We start from the raw sequence: 22232 nt of genomic DNA on the forward strand, positions 1-22232 counted from the left end.
GAGGAATTTAACACCCTTACCCCCCTTCAAGCCGGGTTCAGAGCAAGGACGTCAACAACTGATCACATTTATAGGCTTCAACTGATACATTGGAAAACCGTATGCATAGAGGGTGGCAGCCTCTACCTTATATTTGTAGACCTTGAATCTGCTTTCGATCTGGTACAGAAGAACAAACTATGGGCAATTCTACTAGCCATGGGAGTCCCAGAGTACCTTTGCTATCAGTTAAAATGCTTACACAAAGGTCATTTTGCCCAAATTAGATCTGGCAAAAATGGCGATCTTTCATCCCCTCTGCCTGTAGAGAGATGTGTCGGTCAAGGCTGCGTCCTGGCCCGACTCTCTTCTGCCTTTTTATCAATGGCTTAATCAATGGCTTAATAGAAGCACTGAATGCCGGGAAGAACATCGCTTCACCCAGGCCGGGTAAAGCGCAAAATACCAGCCCTGATGTTTGCAGACGACACGCTTCTGCTTGCAAAATCCCCAATGGGAATACAGAGGACCCTTGATAACTTTAGTGCCTTCTGCAAACACCAGGACTGGAGATTAATCTCCAAAAAACAAAGTATATGGCCTTCAATGTAGGTAACGCCACTCGCCCTAATCCCTGCCTGGATGGAAGACCCCTGGAGAGGGTAACTATCTTCGAGTATTTGGGAATTACGCTGACAGAGAGAATGGACGGGGGTGCCCAAATCAACAAAGCAAGTCTGAAACTAACTCGGACAACAGGGGTATTTTAAAATTATACAGGAGCTGCACTGAAAAATTGGTTGGTCCAGTGGTGGAAATTTATAAAGTTCAGGCCAGGAGCGTTGCCCTATATGGAGCATAATTATGGGGACACTGTGCATCTGGCTCGTGAGCATGCACCGAGAACTCATTCTCAGGGTCTCCCTTCTACACCTCTAACACCTCTCTGCATGGATCTTGGGATTAGGCCCATTGCGGATTAAGTTGCTCTTAGTCCTTATTATATTGGCACCGCCTGTGGAGCACCCTGGAAACTAGCCCCATACAGGGAAGAACTTAGAGACCACAAACTCACCCAGCTCGAGAGGAGGCCTACAGCGGGTCGACTGACTGCTGAGTTTCTGGAAGTAAAAAATAGATATAGTCTCAAATCGGTGTTGGACGACATACAGCCACTCCTCGCCAAGACAAGAAGCTCTATCTACAATTTAGACATGGAGTCCTTCCGCTGCGCTCATTCACAAAAAAATGGGAGGGCTCTAACAATGGGGAGTGCCCAGCGTGCAATAGTGCAAATGAGACAGAGCTTCATGTGCTATGTTTTTTGCCAGGGCTATAGGAGGGCAAGGTCTCGGCTACTTCAACTTTGTAGGAATATGGGGTCTAGACACTGTAGTGAAGTGTACAGGCTGCTAAAATCCGATACACATGACCATTGTGTTTTTATTTACTATGTGGTGCACACGTGGAGCAATTTAAAAAAAAAAAATTGCTAATGGGAATGGAAATAATACAGGATCACCTCCTGATTTAATCTCCTTATTGTTGAATTTCGCATATATTGTTTTTACCTTGTCTGTGTCAAAATGATTGTACACTATTTAATGAATAATTCTCGTCCACACTTAATGTTATATATATTGTTGCCCCTCAAGGTTGCAGCACTAGATAATTTTTTAACATTGACCACCAGGCTACAGATAGCCAGTGAATTGTTTGCATAACTAGCTTACTGAGGTGGAGTAGTCTTACGGCAGAAGTATGGATTTGTTGAATTATTCATATTATGAAACAGGAGTGCAGAGGTATAGGCCAGTGACATAGTCCATCTGGGAGACTACAAGATTAAGGGTAGCTTGGATTTTTTTGTTGGGATCCAAGGTATAGGAAGATGTGTTGCAGCCTTTTCATTATGTAGAAGGTGCTGCTTGTAACCTCCTTGACATTTGGTAACCCTCATATCTGAGTAAATGGTTTCTCCTAGGTTTCCTTTTTCTTTTGACATAACTGGCAAGCATAAAGTTCTCTGGGCTAAGTGTCCATAGCTGGTGTTTGTGCCATTATCCACTGATCACGATCTCTGCTTTTGCAATGTTGAGCTTTAGGGTGTTAACCATCATCCATGCATCTAAGGCATGGAAGCAGTCGGCAAGTCTTGATTTGTAGACCTCTTCTGGGCCTTTCATTTTTAGAATGATTTGAGTATCATTTGCAAAGTTGTAACATGTATGGTTGAATTATCCCATCATGTCTGCTGGGGGATTAGAAATTTTGCAGAGGAGAGGTGTTTGGCTCCTGAATAGCACGGTAATGTTAAGTGTGAGGGGTAGGCATGAAAGGTGGAATGCAAACCAAGCTTTCTCTGTCTTTGTGAGATGAAGCAATCCTTTTTAGAGCGTTGTTACCTATTTCAAAATGATGGTGGCTGCGTAGTAGTGTATGGTGTGGAACACTGTCAGATTCTGCCTATATTTCTAGACGCACTAAGGCAGCCACTCCGTTCTTGTCCACTGTTCTTAGGTTGTCCCATATGAATATGAGGGCTTACTCTGCGAGTCTACCTGTCTGAGTCTGGATTGTCTGGTCAAAGTATTTTCGCTCAGTCAAATGTTCAAATAGTTTACCTCAGAATGGGTTGTTGGAGTTTACACTGTAGTTTGCTGTATTGGATGGCTATAGATTTTCCTTATAGAGCAGGAGTGTGATGTAAGAGGTTTTTAGGATCCTAGTTACAAACACTTGTTAAGTGAGCTTCTTTTTAGCTCTCCTGCACAGGCTTTGCAACGGATAGCTTTGAAGATGTATTCAGGTTTAATTGGGTCTTATAGGTCTTATGGTGATCCTAAGGGATTGCTTGTATCGATTAACATTGTAGATTTGTAGATTTGTTCTATCAGCGAAGCTTTGAAGGTGGTGAGAGATGTGACCTCGGCAATGACCTACACTTTTCTGGGATATGAACCCTGGGGTATACACTAACACGAAATGCTTTCATCAAACTTTCTGACCCACCCAGATAGATGGCACACAAACTCCTGATTCTGCAGTAATTAAATGTAAGATATGTTTAAAAAATGCAAATCCAGACAATGCCTCTTTTTAAACTTTACTTTGAAAACGTCACTGTCCTTTTTCTGAAGTAACTTCTGAGGTGGCACATTCTAGTAACATGTAGTTCATTTTAGGAAAATTCCCTTTATTAAGTTTCACAGTGTGCAGTTATATATGAACATAGAGCAAAACAAAGTAATCTCATAACGCACTGGATCAGTGCTAGTGAAAGTTTCAGTTGCTCAAGTGAAGATATAACATTTCCAGTACCTACATCCAAGTCAATTGTCGTTTTGTTCACAATATAAACATTACGATAACACATTTTCACACTTGGTTGAAACCCCCACCCCCTTAAGATAAAACAAAAAAACTGTAAAATATGAGTGAGTGTGATAGATCTTTAGCTCATGGAAGTGGTGTATGGGAGTCAGTACGTCAGGAGATTCAAATTTCTATTTTCAAGAATAGATCCCCAGGACTCTCAAGTGGCTCAATATTGGGAGAGGTGCAATACCCTTGTGCGGGTAGGACAGGCTGTGAGTGGGAGGCCTTCCGAAAGAAAAGGTAGTAGTAGGCCCCATTGATATTCAAAATTCTTATAATTATCTGCCATTTGTTCCATCATTGGGGCTTGCCAGAGTCTCACATGGCACTGTGTGATGGAGGGTGCTGTGTTTTTTCCCCATACTCCTGCTACAGTCATCTTAGAAGCTCCCAGACACAGCCACAAAATAGCTAGACCTCCAAAAGTCTGGCGTTTTTAGTGTCTCATCCTGTATAAACAGCAGTACGAATCCTGGAGTAGTTGGGAGAGGGTATCCCAATATGGATTTTATTTGCTGTAAAATTTCCACCCAAAACAGCTTCATGGTAGGACAATCCCACCAGAAGTGTCTGAAGTTACCCAGTAATCCGCATCCACTCTGACAAAAGTCCTTTATGTTAGGATAATATCTTTTCAGTTTGGTGGGGTATAAATACCAATCAAACACCACCTCATAGTGTGCTTCCCTCAACTTTATAGAATGTTTGATTACATTTGCGGATGTCCTTCCATAAGTTTTGCCACTGTGAGTTGGAAATAGGGTCATCTAATAGTTCAGCTCAAAAGTTCCTGTGATGGGACTTACCCTTTGGGAGGGGGCTAAGCAGGTAGACATAAAAGAAAGAAATGGAGGCTTTCAACCCCTCTGCATGACATACATATATCTCAGTGTGGTTAAGCTCTCTGGTTGCCGCTAGGCGTACATCAGAGTGCTAGACCCAATGCCTTAGTTGAGTACAGTGGTATATCTTGGAAGCTGCCAATCCAAAGTCTCTTTGGCAATTCACAAACGTAAGCACTTCCCACCGATGGAACAAATACAAAATCATTAAGCATCAGCCTTCCCTCCATGAATCAAAGGGGCCATGGTGAAGCGCCAGCGTGAAGGTAGGATTAAAGTGTATCGGAGTATATGGGAAGGAAATGTTGCCCATCCTTGTCACCGAGTACCACACTCGAAGGGTCATTTGAGTAGGTGTACTGACTTATGCGTTGGGAGAACTGTCTGATTTAGGTCCCAACCATAAGTCCCATATACATCGTCCAACCACCGCTCTGTCCATATGGAGCCAGTGTTTATCTGACTCTCTCATAGCCCACTCAGACATCACCCGCAGTTGTGCTGCTTTGTAATAAAAATAATAAACAAGTTTATAAAGCGCCTGGTTACACTAGACTAGTGTGTCCCCACGCTACGGTGCAGCCTAGAAGATAATAGAAGATAAAATCAGGCAGTGCCAGGCCTCCTCCTTCCTTTTGTGAGTCGTCGTTGTTTAAAAGGAAGACGCCTTACGACCCTGCCATATAAATTGAAGTATCAATGATTTCATTTCCGAAAACAAATTGTGAGGAAGTTCTTTTGGAAGGCCTTAAAAAAGGTATAAAACTTGGGGTAAGACAGTCATTTTAATGACAGTAATACACCTTAGCCAAGAAAGGTTCATGGGGGCCCATCGCCTAAGGTCAATTTTGAGTTGTCTAATCATTGAGGGGAAGGTGGCTCGATAGAGGTCTGCAACTCGAGGTGTGATTTGTTCCCTAGGTAGGTAATGTATTTTTTAGCCCATCTGAAGGGTGTCGAATTGACCCGAGTTTCCGTCTCCCGAGTGGGTAGGTTTAGATTCAAAACAAAGGATTTATGAAGATTTATGCAAAGCCTGCAACTGCCTTGTAGCTATGTAATTCTTGTTGTAGGGCCACTATAGATGTAGCTGGAGAAGTGAAGGAGAGCAATATATCATCTGCGAAGAGTGACATTTTGTGATCTACTGAACTAAAGGAAATGGAGCCACTGGCTGGGGTAGCCCTGATTTTAGCAGCTAGCAGTTAAATACTGAGAGAGAATAAAAGTGAAAATAATGGACATCCCTGGCGTGTTCCACGTCCTAGTTGGAAAAAGATAGACCACACCCCATTAACCACTACCCGCAAGAGCAGATGTGCATAATTTGTCTGTATCTTAGCAATGAAGCGGTTACTGAACCTAAACTTGCAAAGGGTATGAAAGAGGAAGGACCACTCCACCCGGTCAAAGGCTTTCTCAGCATCTAATGCCACCAAAACAGCTAGAATTTGTTTCTTGGTGACCTTCTCAACCAGGTGGATCACCCTCCTTAGATTATTATGTGTTTACCTCCCCAGAATGAATCCTGATCTGGACGAATCAATTTGATAGTATTTTTTCCAGTCGAGTAGCCAGGATTTTCATGTAGAGTTTGAGGTCTGGACAATGGGTCTATATGGTGGGCAATAGTGAGGGTCCTTACCTGGTTTGGGGATGACTGAAATACATGCCTTGTTCATTGTTGATGTTACCTTGTGAGTAGAAGCCATGTAATTAAATAGTTGTGTGAGAGGAGAGATTAGGTCGGAACCAAACGTTTTATAAAACTGAGCTGTAAACCCATCGGTCTGGGGGATTTTTGTAATTTGAGTGCATTAATCGCTGTACGTACCTCATCTTCATCAATGGGGCTACTCAGTGTTTCATTCTGGTCTGCAGTTTCTTGGGTAGTTACACCTCTTGTAAATATAACTGTGCCCCTTCCCTTGGCGATTTAGAGGTGCATATAAAGTAGTATATAAGTCTCTAAATGCCCTGGCTTCATCAATTTCAGAACGGGCTGTCATTCATGTTTTTGTAGTAATATGGGGTATATAGTCTTTCTGATGTTGTATTCTAAGTTGTCTTGCCAGTTGGGTGGCAACTTCATTCCCTGCATCATATGTCTTGTGTTTCAAGGCGTAACAATGTATATTCCACTCTGTTGGTGTTTATTGCTTTCAGTTTTCCTCGAAGGGCTGTATCTTTCCTTTGGAAGTGAGAGTGGGGGGGTTTCTTTGTGTTCTTTCTCTGCTAATTGAAGCTCCTTCTCAAAAGTGATTCTGTCTTTAGTTTTCTGTGTATTCAATGCAGGTGACAATGAAGTACATGTACCTCGAATTGTTGCATTAATGGCATCCCACGTAATTGATGGATTAGTACCTTTTGAATAGTTTATTTGTAAAAATTCTCTAATTGTTTTCCATAAATCCTCTTAGTAAACAATCCTTGGTGACGGAATTTGGAATAAACCAGCGACGGAGCTTAGGTGGAGGAGTAGTCCAATCCAGTGTAAGCTCTAGCATGGCATGATCTGACAGAGTGTTAGGGTGAAAGTTAATCCCCAAAGATATCAATACTAGAGTAAGATCGATGGAAGTGGGAGAACAAAGTATAATTTCGGGTGGACGTATGTATCTTTCTCCATGCATCGAACAGACCTATAGATTGTTCAGCTGCCTGACAGCCTTCGTGAAATTGCCAGTGTCTGCTCTGTATGTGTGAGTGCTATCACTCTGCCCAGCCGCCGCTCCCGCTACGGACGAAGTACGTTGGGCTTTCCCTCCTCTGCCACATCGCCCCTGGTTGCTTGAAGCTGTGTGTCTCCCCTGCAGCCGCTGGCCGACATCGCGCGGCCGTCGCAGGGGGAGACTACAGCTCCCAGAGGGCTCAGCGTCTCACCAGCTGCCTGCAATCTTCGCGCCCGGAGGCGCTTAAGTGAAGGCTCACTCCTCGGTGGAGCGGGTCTCTGTCCAGCCGCCGCTCCCGCTACGGACGAAGTACGTTGGGCTTTCCCTCCTCTGCCACATCGCCCCTGGTTGCTTGAAGCTGTGTGTCTCCCCTGCAGCCGCTGGCCGACATCGCGCGGCCGTCGCAGGGGGAGACTACAGCTCCCAGAGGGCTCAGCGTCTCACCAGCTGCCTGCAATCTTCGCGCCCGGAGGCGCTTAAGTGAAGGCTCACTCCTCGGTGGAGCGGGTCTCTGTCCAGCCGCCGCTCCCGCTACGGACGAAGTACGTTGGGCTTTCCCTCCTCTGCCACATCGCCCCTGGTTGCTTGAAGCTGTGTGTCTCCCCTGCAGCCGCTGGCCGACATCGCGCGGCCGTCGCAGGGGGAGACTACAGCTCCCAGAGGGCTCAGCGTCTCACCAGCTGCCTGCAATCTTCGCGCCCGGAGGCGCTTAAGTGAAGGCTCACTCCTCGGTGGAGCGGGTCTCTGTCCAGCCGCCGCTCCCGCTACGGACGAAGTACGTTGGGCTTTCCCTCCTCTGCCACATCGCCCCTGGTTGCTTGAAGCTGTGTGTCTCCCCTGCAGCCGCTGGCCGACATCGCGCGGCCGTCGCAGGGGGAGACTACAGCTCCCAGAGGGCTCAGCGTCTCACCAGCTGCCTGCAATCTTCGCGCCCGGAGGCGCTTAAGTGAAGGCTCACTCCTCCGCGTCGCGGGACGCGCGCGGGTGTCGCCGGGCTGAGCCCGGGCAGAGGGCGGGCCGTCTGTGGCCGTCAGGGGCCAAAGGAGGCCGGGCTGGGCCACCCCCCTAACTCTGGGTCTGAAATTTTCCAGTGAACGGACCCATCGTGGAGATCGTTATCAACTGGGTTTGCTACTCTGAAGGTAAATGGGAGCACTGCCACGCTCGTTTGGCTTCTAAGGATTGTGACGAAATCTTCAGCAGTATTTGTGTGCACTACTGCTTAAATTGGTTGTTTCTGTTCCTTGGTCCGGCTAGCTTGCCTTTATGGCTAAAAATATTAACAAAGCTGTGGCCAAGGGGGGCGTGGGGACCTTGGATGCCTTTTTGAAGAAAGCTGAAACTGTTGTTGCCAGAGAAATCGCAAGTGTTGAGAGGAGGCTTTCCCTGGAACCAGTACTATCGTCTAACCATGGATCGCAATCGAACGCTCTTATTGATGACATTGATGTGAGCTTGCCTAGTTGTCCATCTATTGTAGAGACTGCACTAGAAGTGAGAGATATTGTTGTTCCTTTTGTAGTAGATTGTACTGATGGTCCTCATCTCTCACCCCGAACCACTCGCTCTGGACAATCTCGAGTATCAATGTCCGCCACTACTAATTCAAAAAATGGTAAAAGAAAAGCGACCAAGGGTCCAAATGGAACGCGTCAAAAAGTAAAACAATCTAGGACTGTAAAGTCTGCTATTGAGTTAGTTCCACAGGATTCCACATTGGCCCCTTTGGCTCAGGGGAATAAGACGCTTGGGGCAGGTGCGAACGTTGCTCAGGTTCCTGTTGTTTCTGCTGGTTTTAACTTGATTGATATTTTAAAGCTTATGGATGAGCAATTGAAGGTTTCTCTGTCCCCGGTTTTGGATAGACTTGATAAAATTGAGAATAGACTTACTTCGATTGAGCGCCACATAGCTAGTCAGGAAACAATTCTAAGCAATCGTAATTTACTGGAGAGACCCACCTTAGCAGGAGCTATTTCCAGAGTATCCGACCTAGCTGATTCCATGATACTTACCACTGTAGGTGTTACTAACCAATCTGCAGTGGCTGCTGTACCACCTGCTGAACCACCTGGGGGTGTTAACTTGAGTTCTCGGGATGTCCCAAGGAGAGTAAGCTTGCCCCCCACACAGGTAATTAAAGAATATCCTTTGAATTTGCCACCGGAGGCTTATCCGTATACTGTCATTCTGGCAAATGTCCCTCCATCTACTGATGGAAAGGAAGAAAATTGGTCCTCCTTGAGGAACAAAGCCCTACATTTTTTAGCTGAAAAGACAGTTTTGGGGAGCCACCTTTTTAAGTGTTTTAAAATGGTAAGAAGGGTTCCCTGGGTGGGGAAGTTAAATAAGACACTTAAGGGCGACTGTGTAGTCGTGAGTTTTAGCTCTCCGGATTTGGTAGCTAACATTTTTAGGCAGGCAGGAACGTCTAGATTACATGATGAATATGTGAACATCCTCCCTTTGGGGTTCTTCTATCCACCTCACTTACAGAGACGGGGCGGGAATAGTGGTTACAACGCCCAACCTGTCCCTGCGATTAGAACACTGGCCTTGAGTAACAGATATGAGGTCCTTAGTTCTCTGGACACAAATGACTGACTTCATGTAGCGCACAGCCAGACTTTGGATATTGAAGCCAGTGGGGTGTGTATGGAAGACGATGGAAGTGCGATGCCTGCCAATGATAATACCGGTTCTTATGGTTCGGGTGTTAGTTCCGTTACCCGAATGATTGATCGGGAGAATGGTATCAATCGGCCAAAAATTAAGTTTACTCAAGATAACCAGGTTAATGCTACCGTTGGCACGCTTAATTATGCGCCTGTAAGGGCTTTTGCTAGGGAGGAGGTAACGGACTCCTCCCCCCGACCTTCGGTTATGGGTAATAGTGTGGCCAATGTATTAGCAAATAGGGTTACTGCCTTGTCATGGAATATAGCTGGGTTGAGAGCAAAAAGAGAGGATACAGTTTGGAAGTCATTTCTCTCTTCCTTCCATATAATTGCTTTACAAGAGACGTGGGAGGCCAGAGATTCCTTTTACTTGGATGGGTTCCAGTCCTTTATTAAATATGCTGTGCCTTCTTCCTCGGGGAGACCCAGTGGTGGTCTCTTGTTATTATTTAGTCTTAAGCTATTGTATAGCACAGAACTTGTTAAGACTAGTTCACCCAATATATTGGCGGTTAAGGTTGTAGGTCTTAACCTTCCATCAATGTTAGTTGTGAACTTTTATAATTCATTTACGAGGACGGACGAATTGGAGCATTTAAAGGTCTTATTTACCTTTTTAGAGGATTTCGATGCAAATAATGTTACCCCTTATTATGTGTTACTGTTTGGCGATTTTAATATTCATTTAAGACAATCCAATTGTTTTGGAAATTTTGAGCAGGCTTATTGCCCGCAGGAGGAAGCCCACTTTGATTTTTCAAAAGGTGGGATGTTTCTAGACAGTATTGTATCTGCTTTTAATTTATTTGTGCCAATGCAGAATTTAGTATCTCCTGTGCCTACATTCACTGGTCAGGGTCACAACAGTATTATTGATCATATACTAATTTCCTGTACTATGAAGGGACTGATAGGACCATTTTGTGTCACTGCAAACGTCCTTAGTGACCACAATCCATTATCTTTGGAATTAAATATTAATGATGTCTTTAGGCCTAATCATATGTCTACAATCTCTAATTCAAACATAGTCCCCATTAAACAGGGAACTCGTTTGAGATGGGAGGTTATTACTCCTAGTGATTTTCTTGAGAAATTGTATCACAGTAATTTGGAGGATTTTAATATTTGCCTAGCGATAGAATCTAAACCAGGGGATATTCTTGGTGCCTTTGAGCGAATAACCAGCCAGATTATGGATAATCTAACTCTCGTTGGAAAACCAAGACCTAAGAAGCATAAAAACTGGTTCGATCAGGCATGTTGTAGCGCGCACTCTATTCTCTTACTGGCCTTAAAAGACGGCGCTAAAGATATCAGCAGGATTGTGGAGGCAAGAAGATCCTTCAAGAAAGCACTAAAGGCAAGGAAATCTTGCCTGAAAAAATTGGCGTGGGAAGAATTGTCAGACGCTAGTGTCTTAAAAAGTAGTTCCCAATTCTGGAAAGTAATTAACAGCCCACTTTTTAATGAAATGGAAAATATTATTAATGATTGTCTTATTGCCCCAGATAAATGGGTGTCTCATTTTAGTGGGCTTTATTCTGAGATTCCTGACCAGAATCCTGTAAATTTTGGGGATACTAATCTGTCATCGAAAATTAATTTTACTGAGGCTGAAGTTCAGGACGCCATTGAATCAATGGCAAAGGGCAAAGCACCCGGCCCCGATGGTGTCCCTGCGGATTTGTACAAGGCAGATTCAAATTACTGGGCGAAACTTCTAACCTTAGTTTTTAATGCGGTAGCAAAGGAGGGCGTCCCCCGTTCTTGGGGTAAGGCCGTGATAGTACCAATATTTAAAAAAGGTGCAAGAGAGGATCCGGCATGTTATCGGCCTATTTCTCTTCTCGATTCCGCAATGAAAATAATGGGTAAAGTTGTCCTAGCACGGTTAACATCATGGCTGGAGGACAACTCCATTATTTCGGACCTACAGTATGGTTTCAGAAAGGGAAGGAGCACGGTAGGTCAATGCCTTAATTTGTATCTCATCATTGGGAAGTATACGATTGCAAAGCAGGGGGTCTTACATTTAGCATTCATGGACCTATCTACTGCTTTTGATTTGGTTAATCGTCAAAAACTATGGGCATCCCTGGCAACTATGGGTCTTGACCCTGTGCTGATTTCCTTTTTGGCACTTATACATGAAGACACTACTGCGGCGGTCCGTTATAATAAGGACGGGAATCTAACTGATGCCTGGCAGGTGAAGCGTGGGGTGAGACAGGGGTGCATTCTCGCCCCCCTGCTTTTCTCACTCTATATTAATAACCTGGGGGAAGTTTTGTCCTCATCTTGTAAAGACATCCCAAGAGTAGGTACTAAGTTGATTCCCGCTTTGTTGTATGCGGATGACACGGTCTTATTGGCTAGAACTGCAAGAGGCCTTCAAGCCCTTTTAAATGGTTTTAACGATTTTATGGTCTCTTTGGACTTAGTAATAAATTTTAAAAAATCCCATTCTATGACAATAGGAGATGGAGCTGCAAAAAAGGTTAAATTCTTCTGCAACAAGCAGGTGCTAACAAAAGTCCAGACCTTTCCATATTTGGGGGTCACTTTTGATGACCGAGGATCATGGGTTGCGCAACGCGCACAGAAACAGAATATCCTCGCCAGGGCAACTGGAGCATTGTTGGGTTTTGCAAAACGGCTGGGATGCAAGCCCTTGCCCGCGATTTTGAAAATATATAACGCTAAGTGCGTGCCTATGGCCCTGTATGGTAGTGAGGTCTGGGGTTATGCATCGGCAGTGGAGATTCAATTAATTGAGAATGCCTTTTTTCGGAAACTTTTGTCATTGCCTGTTTCTACTTCAATTTTTAATATTCATGAAGATTTGGGGGCTGAGTATCTAGTGGATCAGATTTCCGTTGCCCCATTAATGGGTTGGTTAAGGGTTTGGGCGCAGCATCCACCAACCCTAAACCAGCTCATTATACAAGACTGTCTGGTCCTTGATAAAGCCATGTGTATTCCCTGGCTACGATATATTAAATCTAAGATGGAGACTCTTGGCTGCTTAGAATTATTTGAGAGACCATGTGAGCTGTCCAAATTGAAAATAAAAGACTTAAAGTCTCAGTTCATGTGCAGGGCAAAGTTGCAGAGAGAAGGCGAGGAAGTGTGTAAACCGTCTGTTAGGAGATTTGTCATGTTAAGTATGGGCAATGAGATTCAGCCATACTTGACTTATATAAATAACCCTTTTCATCTGTTTTTATTGATTAGGTTTAAACATGACATGTTACCTTGGCTCCTAGCACACCCGAAGGGCTTTTTTAAAGAGGGCACTTTGGGCCCCTGTCCCTGTGATAACGCCTCCGAACAAAATACGCTGCATATGATTTTTTACTGCAAATTTTACACTCTGTTACGTAAGAAATTTATTTGCCCAATTTTTAAGAACTGTCACTTTGACCAAGTAAGGCCCGCCTTGGTATTTCTGCAAATGCTGGGCTCTCCTTTTGTCTGTTTTGGAGTTGCCAGCTATCTTTCAGGGGCAATTAGAAGTAGAAATCGAATGTAGTTTAATATATTTTAGCTCTATTCTTTTTATAACGTTTGAGAGTCCGAGACCAGGCCTTTTTATCCTTTTTCTTTTGAAATCATGAAATAGTCTTTTAAATTTTGGCCTGTTTTACTTTTTAATGTTCACATTCGCCAATCATTTGTTTAAACACATTTTTATGTATATTTGTGCATTGTGTATTGTTTGAAATTCCTTTGTTAATTATTTCTACATGTAACTATTTGCAAATGAAATTTTCTGTATGCTTTGATGGTTTTAATTATTAACCGAATAAAGCTATTGTTGACTGACTGACTGTGTGAGTGCTATCAATTTCTGGGTCCCACGTGAGATTGAATTCCGTCCCAATTGTTGCGGTCGTCGACTCTACTAGCGTAGTAGCTTGGTTCAGAACTGCCCCCTCGGGCTTTCACAGAGGGTCCCCCACTGTGGACTTCTCCACACTCCGTATTCAGTAGCTCCCAGCCGGGACGGAATTATAACCAGTTTGGAGTGAAGCGTACTCTTGGCTCCACCGCAGGGTCCCGCCTCCAAGACCCTCTAGTCTCCATATTCAGCAGTTCCCAACCGGGACGGAAGTACAACCGGTTTAGAGTGAAGCATATTCTTGGCTCCACCTCGGGGTCCTGCATCCAGGACCCTCGAATCTGGCAGATCGCATCTAACTCCTGTTAGATTGCCGGGATTTGCTACCGGCTCAGAGAACTTGGACACCTCCTGGCTTTGCCTCATAGCCCTGAAGATGTCTTGGGGTACCTCCCCAGACGAAACATGTGTTGGCTGGGCAGTCAACCAGCAGTAAAAGAAGAACACAACACACAAGATTGTTCACTTTGTCTTTATTGCAACATAGATTGTTTGTGTTATTATAGAACCTTGAAAGAAGGAGTACTTACTCTACTTTGTTACGTTGATGTGTGCACAGGCTTGAGGCAATCCCGCTAGACCTTGGTCCAAAATTGGGTGGGTTCTGGGTGTTTCCCCCTCCTGTCAGCACAGTCTCACCCACCTTAAACTCCTATTAATACACGTATACCCATTGCAGACGCCCTCTACAGACCACATCTGACCAAACCCTACCCTTTGCTTGTAGCCACATGACATTGAATTTCCCCATTAGTAGAATTTCGCCCTCCGCAATCTCTCCCAAGAGTGAATAGCGAATAAAGAAAGATTACTTGGGCCGTATTCTGGGTTTATATCATGACAATTGTACTAATTTTGCCTGAATTCCTTTAACCACCACCACTCTAAGTTGATTCTCCTCTACACAACAGAAGAGATAGAGGCAGACCGATATCGCACTTCCTTGCTGTGGCTTGAGCTGGTGTTAGTTAAAAGAGACATCACCAGGGCGTGGAAGGACCGCAACCCTCCACCATTGGAACAGTGAAAACAGGAACTGGACCGTTGTATGAGCATAGAAATCCCCATATACATGGCCTGGGGTTGCCCGCTAAAACAATTTAAAATATGGGCGGCATGGTGCAAATACTTAGGCATCGTACTGCTGAGAACCGAGAATCCTGACCACTGCCTGGAGGTGGAGGTTGGTTCTTATGAAGGGAGGAACTGATTCGAGGTGTTAAAATATGTTTTCAATGTAAAAAAAAATTGATCTATTATTCATTTTTAATCCATGAGTGCTTGCTTGAAAATCTAGAAAGATGTTCCACTCTAATTTAGGTTTGCAGTTCAAAATATCCTTTTTACTGTGCTAGTAATCTTTTTTTGGTTGTTTTAACAGAGAGCAGTTGTTCGTATGGATGAATCCAGAGAGCAGCATATTACACAACTTCTAAATTCAGTCCAGACAAAACCTGAAGTCAAAGAAGAAAAGGAAGAACTCAAACCATGGTCCTGGCGTGCTACTGAGAATAAAAAGTAGAGTATCCTTATTTTCAGGCTATGTGTCTTTAAGCTCCTCGTGTTCACTACTGTTTTAGGGTGAATGCTTTGCCATGAAAGCTTTGGTGTATTTTGAGAGGTGATTTTGGAGTCTATCATTATCTTCAGTTTTATTTTGTGGTTCTTAGTTTGTCTGGGAGCACGCTTCTTAGTCCTTTATTTTAAGCATCTTTGTGTTGCACATCTCCAATAATCTAACTAATAGTAACATCAGAGTGGCTGCCGCTCATTCATTGGGCATTAGAAAAGTGCAGTTCCTTTATCCACCAGAAGCAGTAGCTGGCAGTTGTTGAATAATTCTACATACAAAAATACTAGGAAAAACTGCAAAAAAAATTGAAAGGGAACGGAGGAAGAATTATGATATACAACTTAAAGTTAGGTATAAGGCAGCCATCAGACTTTACCATAATAATATTAAAGATACTCAGGCAAAAGATTAGACTGGCACAGAATTCATCTAAGGAACTCTTTAAAGTGATCAAAACCTTAACCTCCATAACTCACGACAACCACATCGCTCAAGCCACGGAGGAATGATGTAATGATCTAGCCATTTACTTCCATAAAGTCATGGATATTTATAGCTCCTTGCAGACTGGGAGTGAGACATCTACAAGCCAGGAAGGAAATCCGGTGCAGATCTCCTCCATGCCTGTCCTCACTTTCCTCCCACTCACAAACATAAATTACGTGATATCTCTTATGGATAAGGTTAAATCAGGCTCACCACTCAATCCTGCCCCACCCCATGCTCTTAGCAAGGTGATTGAGGTCCTGCTCCTGACATTAGTCAAAATGACTAATCTCTCATTAGAGACAGGCGAGGTTCCAAGAGCTTGGAAACACGCAATAATTAGACCGTTGTTAAAAAAATCCAATTCAGACCCTGCTCAATTAGGGAACTATCATCCTATATCACTTTTACCATTTATTGGTAAATTAATAGAGAAACATGTAAATGGAGCGCTAACAGAGTTTGCGTAAACTAACCAACGTCTCTATCCCACACAGATGGGCTTTCGTGCGCAATACAGCACGGAATCAGCACTCTTAGCAGTGGCAGAAGAATTTAAAATGACCTTGGACCAAGGCAGCTCAGCCCTAATACTACTTCTTGACCTTAGTGCGGCATTCAACACCGTTGACCATTCTGTTCTACAAAACAGATTGCTGGATATCGGTATCCAAGACAAAGCATTCAGTGGCTTTCATATTTTTTTGAACGGCAGAACTTTTAAGTCGCGGAAGCAAACGTTCTCTCTAATATCATGCCACTGACTTGCGGGGTGCCACAGGGCTCTTCGCTTAGCCCCACATTGTTTAACATCTAGATGGGACCACTAGCACAAATAGTCCAAGAGTTCGGTATCTCTATATCATCATATGCAGATGACACACAGCTGGTGGTCTCTGTGGACCCCAGAACTAATGGTGAATCTGATAGTTTAGCACCTTGCCTGGAAAGAGTTGTGGAACAAATGACAAGCAGCTGTCTGAAGCTGGACAGTGACAAATCAGAGCTGATGGTCCTCGCAAACAATGCGGTCCCCAGGCCTCTGATCAGCTGGCCTAACTGTCTAGGTAGTCCACCAGTTCCGAACGTTACTATCAAAAATCTTGGCTTTTGGCTCATCAGGGAATTAACAATGGAGATCCAAGCTAAGAAACTCGCAGGCACTTGTTTTGGGTTACTCAGAATGCTCCGCAAAATCCTGGAGCGTATCCCCGCACAGCTCAGAAAGACAGTAATCCATTCCCTGGGTACATCACGTCTTGACTATGGAAACTCCCTCTATTTGGGAGCCCCAAAAGATGTCATAAAAAAACCTCAGGCCGTCCAGAATGCTGCAGTAAGACTGCTGTGTAGGGTTCCATTAGAGGCACCAGCTGGGAAGCATATAAAAGCTCTACACTGGCTCCCGATCGAGGCTAGAGTTAAATTCAAGGCACTTTTTCTGATACGCAAAGCCAGACATAACAAGGGCCCCAACAAAATCCGAGACCTGGTGAGCCTTTATGTCCCAAACATAAGCCTTAAATTCGGCTCTAAACGGTTATTAAAAACAACCAGAATCAAGAGACCCAGATGGGGTGGTAGATCCTTTGCGCATCCGGCACCCAGGCTATGGAATTCTCTTCCACGCATATTTAGATTTATGGAGACACAATCAATTTTCCGAAAAAAGATTAAAACCTGGCTTTTCCATCAGTACCACTAAACCCCCTCTAAATTCTGTCTCCCAGCGCTGGGGAGTCCTTGGGAAGCTATGCGCTATATAAAGTCTTTAAACATAAACAAACCTAGCCCATGACTCCATTCAAGTCAAAGAATCCTAGCCGCAGTGAACAGCAGTGGTTGAAGAGAGTTGCCATATTTATCATGGAGAGTAACCTCTATGTTTGCAAAGTAAGCAAGTCATTCACTGAAGTTTTGGGCTGAATGACCAATATTTTTCCTCATGGCAGCTTTTCAGTAACAGTTTTTTTCCCCTTGTAACTTTATATTTGATACAACATGAAAATCGTGTTTTTGTTACTCTCCTCCTGTGTTAAACTTGCTCTATGTCTGTCCTTGAGCATGGTACTTGTCTGCTCTCCTCCTTGTGCAGCCTGCCTTTTGCTTTTGGTCTTCTGCCCTCTGCTACAGATCAGTTTATTTCTCACCGAGTCATCCAGCCATTCCTCTATCCTTGCCAAGGTGTTTCTAAGTTTCCCTTCTTCTTACAGCACCATTGCAGTTACTTTTCTCGTTCAGTTTTCTGTCTCTCTCCAGATGACACACCCTATGTCCTTTTACTCGTGCTTCTTGTACTTCTTTCCACAACAATTCTTGTTCTCCTCAGCTCCTTCCGTGTTCATCCATTTTCTGCTTCCCATCAATATTTTTCACTGTCCAGCTTTATGGCCTGGGAGGCAAAAAATGAAGGTCCTACAAGTAGACGGGTGATCAGTGTAGGATGTGCTACACCTCTACTATCAGAAAAATGTCTTTAAAGAGAGAATTGCAATTGGAAAGGCATCTATGATCTTCCTATTTCTCTTTTCCTAATAAGGTCAGTAACATTCAATTGTTTGAGCACCTGATCTGACAAAACAGCATTACTACCATGCAGGTATATTTTGGAACCAACTTCAGATGAAAGGGTGTTTGCTTTATATATGTCTAACTTGAGGGCCATTCTAAGCTGATGTTAGCTCTAGGAAATCCAAGTGATGTGAAACCTACAACATTTCTCAGCTGTACATCTTTAAGATTGTAGTGCATCCCAAAAGCCTCAAATCTCTTCAAATTCTGGTAACCGCTCACTACAGGTTTTCTCAGTTTCCATGTAGGCAGGGTTGTATGGTATAGTATTTCTATAGTGCAAGCCTGGCCAAAATGCAGTGGAGTGCTGTACAGACAAGCATAAAGTCAATGATTGATAAGAGTTAGATGGTTGAGGATGGTTAATGCATAATAATGTAATGTTCTTTTGAGAGATGAGACTTCAACGCCTTCCATAATTGGGGTAGTGTTTGGGCAGTCATGATGGCAATAGAAATGCTTATGATAACACACGTTGGTCTTGCATATACACAGCAAGAGCTCATAGACACTGTATTTTATTTGAAAGTTCTCCGTTGCAATTACAGTGAGCTGCTACATTTCAGATGTTGTGCCTGTGCATTGCTGAAAAAAGTTAGTACATTTATTTGGTTGAATTATGTATTTCAGATATAATGTGATTACACCAAACGAGACTTCTACAATTCTGACCCAAGATTTGGAGTATTTATTGCAAAGAAATGATCCCAATATGGATTTAAATGAACAACTTAAATCAGATCTGCACAAAAAGAGAACCACCTCAAGATACCTTGAAATGCAGGTAAAGGAATAGGGACTGCACAATTTATGCAGAATATTACTAATGGTATGTTTCAATTTTAAATCTGCTTCAGATTAAAATGTATTATCATGCATCCAATGGTTTCAGCTATATCTATATCCATAGCTTTATTAATGGTTTTGCATGCAGTGAATGGCTGTAATTCGCTTTCATGAAATATGACCAGATTTGGCCCTGCTCTATAACAATAGCTGAATAACTAGGTTTCACGTCCACTGGAATGTACTTTTTGTTTCGCCTGTGAAAGGCAGTGCTGGTAAAAATTGGGTCTCTAGTTGGCAGTTGTTTGTAACCTGTCCAAGTAGGGACCCTCACTTTAGTCATGGTAAGGGAGTCACACAGCTATAACCCCTGGCCAGCCCCATGGTATTTTGGCACAGACCAGTCAGGCTTATTCCAGAGGCAATGTGTAAAGTATTCACACACACACACTGACGCACACGCCTCAAAATATCACTTTTAAATGATTAAGCAAGTTTAGTCCATAGAACTCAATGGATATGTTCATTTTAGCACAAAGAACCTTGAAAGTGTAAAAAAAAATCAAAGACTATGCAAGGTGCAGGGGACGTGAGGCACCGGTAAAGCAAAGCAATGCGTTTGTTCCTTACTACACAGGGGAGGTGAGGCATTGGTGTCTTATTGGCAGGGGAGGTGGTGTGTCGGTTCCTTACTGGCAGGAAAGATGATTCATCGGTTCCTTACTGGCAGGAGAGGTGGTGCATCGGTTTCCAGACACAGGGCCTCAGTTCCTTACTGCGGTGCGGTGTTTGAAGAATCTGCACACGTGGAAGATGCATCAAAAATCAAGATGCGCTGCATCGATGCGAATGCGGCGAAACGGGTGCTGCAGCGATCCCACAGCTGCAAAGCATGAGCTGCATCTGAGTCCGAACTGGTGTCACCGACGTCTGTGACACAGTGCTCGGGACTCGCGCTGCAGCAATCTTTCTGATGCGCTGCGATGGCATGCTGGAGCCCTCGGTAAAAGCTGTGATTGGTGCGTCGAGTGGGAACCACGCTTGGGTGCAGGCAAGGCGATGTGTTGATCTTTTGCGGCAGTGCGTTTTGAAAGCAGGCCCTGGGAGTTTATACATGGATTTTCCGCTTAAGATCACCAGGTTACACTTGCAAGAGCCCAGGAACTGGATTTGGCACCACTTGGCAAGTCAGGACTGTCAGCAGAAGAGCCCAGACACTGGCAGTTGAAGCCTTTGATGGCCCTGAAACGTCTTAACAGGAGGCAAGCACACAGCATGATATAGAAAGCAAAGTCCAGTCCTTTCACTCCCAGGACAGAAGCAGCAAGCAGCAGGCCAGCACAACAAAGCAACAGGCAGAATGGCAGTCCCTCCTACAGCATCCAGCTCTTCTTTCTGGCAGAATGTCCTCAATCCAGAAGTGTTCTTATTTTGGGGTGTCAGAATTCCAATACTTTTCCCCTTTCTGCTTATGAAGTACGCAAACCTCAAAGAAAGGTCTTTGCAGTGCACAAAACCCTGCCTTTCACTGACCTGGCTCCAGACACACTAAAGGGGGTGGAGACGGCTTTGTGTGAGGACAGGAGCATCCCTTTTCAGGTGTCAGTAACCACTCCTCCCACCACTATAGCTCAGGAAGACCCATCAGCCTGGTGATGGGTCCTCAGGATATTAAAGGCACATCTCCGCTCCCTTTGTTTAACTGTCCAGAGTGAATGCACAAGAGCCCAAGTGTCAGCCAACCAAGATTTTCTTTTTTAAATGACTTTAATATATCCCAAACTCGACCTGAAGGTATCTGGCATCAGAGTGCTTTACATGAGCACCAGTTTTGTTACAGGTGGACACATTCATGTTTTTTGTTAAGCATGGGGAGATTAAGTGATTTGCCCAGAATCACAGGACGTTGTGCGTCGTTGCCGAAAATCGAACTTGGTTCCCCAGCTTCGAGGTCGACTGCTCTAGCCATTAGGCCACATCGTACGACAGGTAGAAGTAAAGAAAGGTTAAGCAATAAAACGCCCACTTTCTAAAAGTGGCATTTTCAAACATGCAATGTAAAAAACAGTTTCATCAAAAGATGTGTTTTTTTTACATTGTGAGTTTAGAGACCCCAAATCTCTATTTGCTTCCAATGGGAAATGACGCTTAAAAGATATTTCATGGCAATCCCAATTTTACCCTAGTGGGAGAGAGTCCTTGCAAAGCGAAAAACGAAATTAGCAGTAATTCACTATTAGGACATGTAAAACACAACAGTATAAGTCCTATATTTTAAATACACGGCACCCTGCCCATGGGGCTGCCTTGGGCCTACCTTAGGGGTGACTTTCATGAAGTAAAAGGGAAGGGTTGGGCCTAGCAAGTCAGTGCACTAGGTAGGTCAAAATGGCAGTTTAAAACTGCACTCACTGACACTGCAGTGGCATGTCTGAGACATATTTGCAAGGCTACTCGTGGGTGGCACAATCAATGCTACAGGCTCACTAGTAGCATTTGATTTACAGGCCCTGGGCACACCTGGTGCACTTTACTAGAGACTTACTAGTAAATAAAATGTGCCAATCGTGGATAAACCAGTCCCCAATACATTTTACACAGGGAGCACTTTCACTTTAGCACTGATAAGCAGTGGTAACGTGCCCAGAGTTCTAAAACCAGCAAAAACAAAATGCAACACACAGGCAAAAACAGGCGGTGAGAAGTAAAAATACAGGGGAAATCTCACCAAAAGATTCCAGGTCTAACAAGTTATTTTGGTGCCTTTGTTGATACCTTTGTAAAAGCCATCCATTTTCTAGCTTTCTTTAGCTAAAGTTTAAGAGTGCAAATATGTGAATCTCCTAAAGAATCTATACATGTTTCACAGTGGAATCATTATTCAGTTCTGTTAATAATCAATGGAGCAACTGTGGTGAAATGTTTCTCAGTCTCTAACATGAGGGGCAAAAACAAACATTTGCCTGTAGCATCAAAATATCCCTTCTGTAAAAAATACCAGTCATGTAAAAATAATAAAAAGTAAACCTTGGAGCAAAATAGACTCAAAAAGGACACCAAGCTAATCAAATACATGTTGCCCTTCCCTAGGCAAATTCTTGCCAATGTACAATACCAGTTAAATTCTTTGGTTGGATTTAGGTCCCTCACTTTTGTTTTAGAAATAACCATTGTCTTGCTCTTGATTATGGCAATAGCTCTCAAAGAATAACAGTTGGAGACTCATTGGAGATTTGATTTCAAACTTACACTGTTAATGAATAGCAGAATTGTACAGTCTTTAGCGACTTTCCAAAGTTTTAATAAAATGAATCAACAAGCCTGGACACAAGGTAGGAGTAAGTTCGCAAACCTTTTGGATTT

The 22232-nt window shown here is 43.7% G+C and overlaps 1 protein-coding gene across 1 annotated transcript in view; it reads left to right on the plus strand.

Annotated features, from left to right (window-relative positions):
- The window catches only part of DHX36 (DEAH-box helicase 36), a 357256-nt gene that overhangs the window by 12934 nt on the left and 322090 nt on the right, over positions 1-22232 (plus strand). The window contains exons 2-3 of the mRNA XM_085634820.1: positions 14835-14971; positions 18714-18867. Coding sequence (XP_085490946.1) covers positions 14835-14971; positions 18714-18867 — 291 coding nt within the window. The remainder of the gene's footprint in view (positions 1-14834; positions 14972-18713; positions 18868-22232) is intronic.

The sequence above is a fragment of the Triturus cristatus genome, chromosome 11 (genome assembly GCF_964204655.1).
Source record: "Triturus cristatus chromosome 11, aTriCri1.1, whole genome shotgun sequence".
NCBI lineage: Eukaryota > Metazoa > Chordata > Amphibia > Caudata > Salamandridae > Triturus > Triturus cristatus.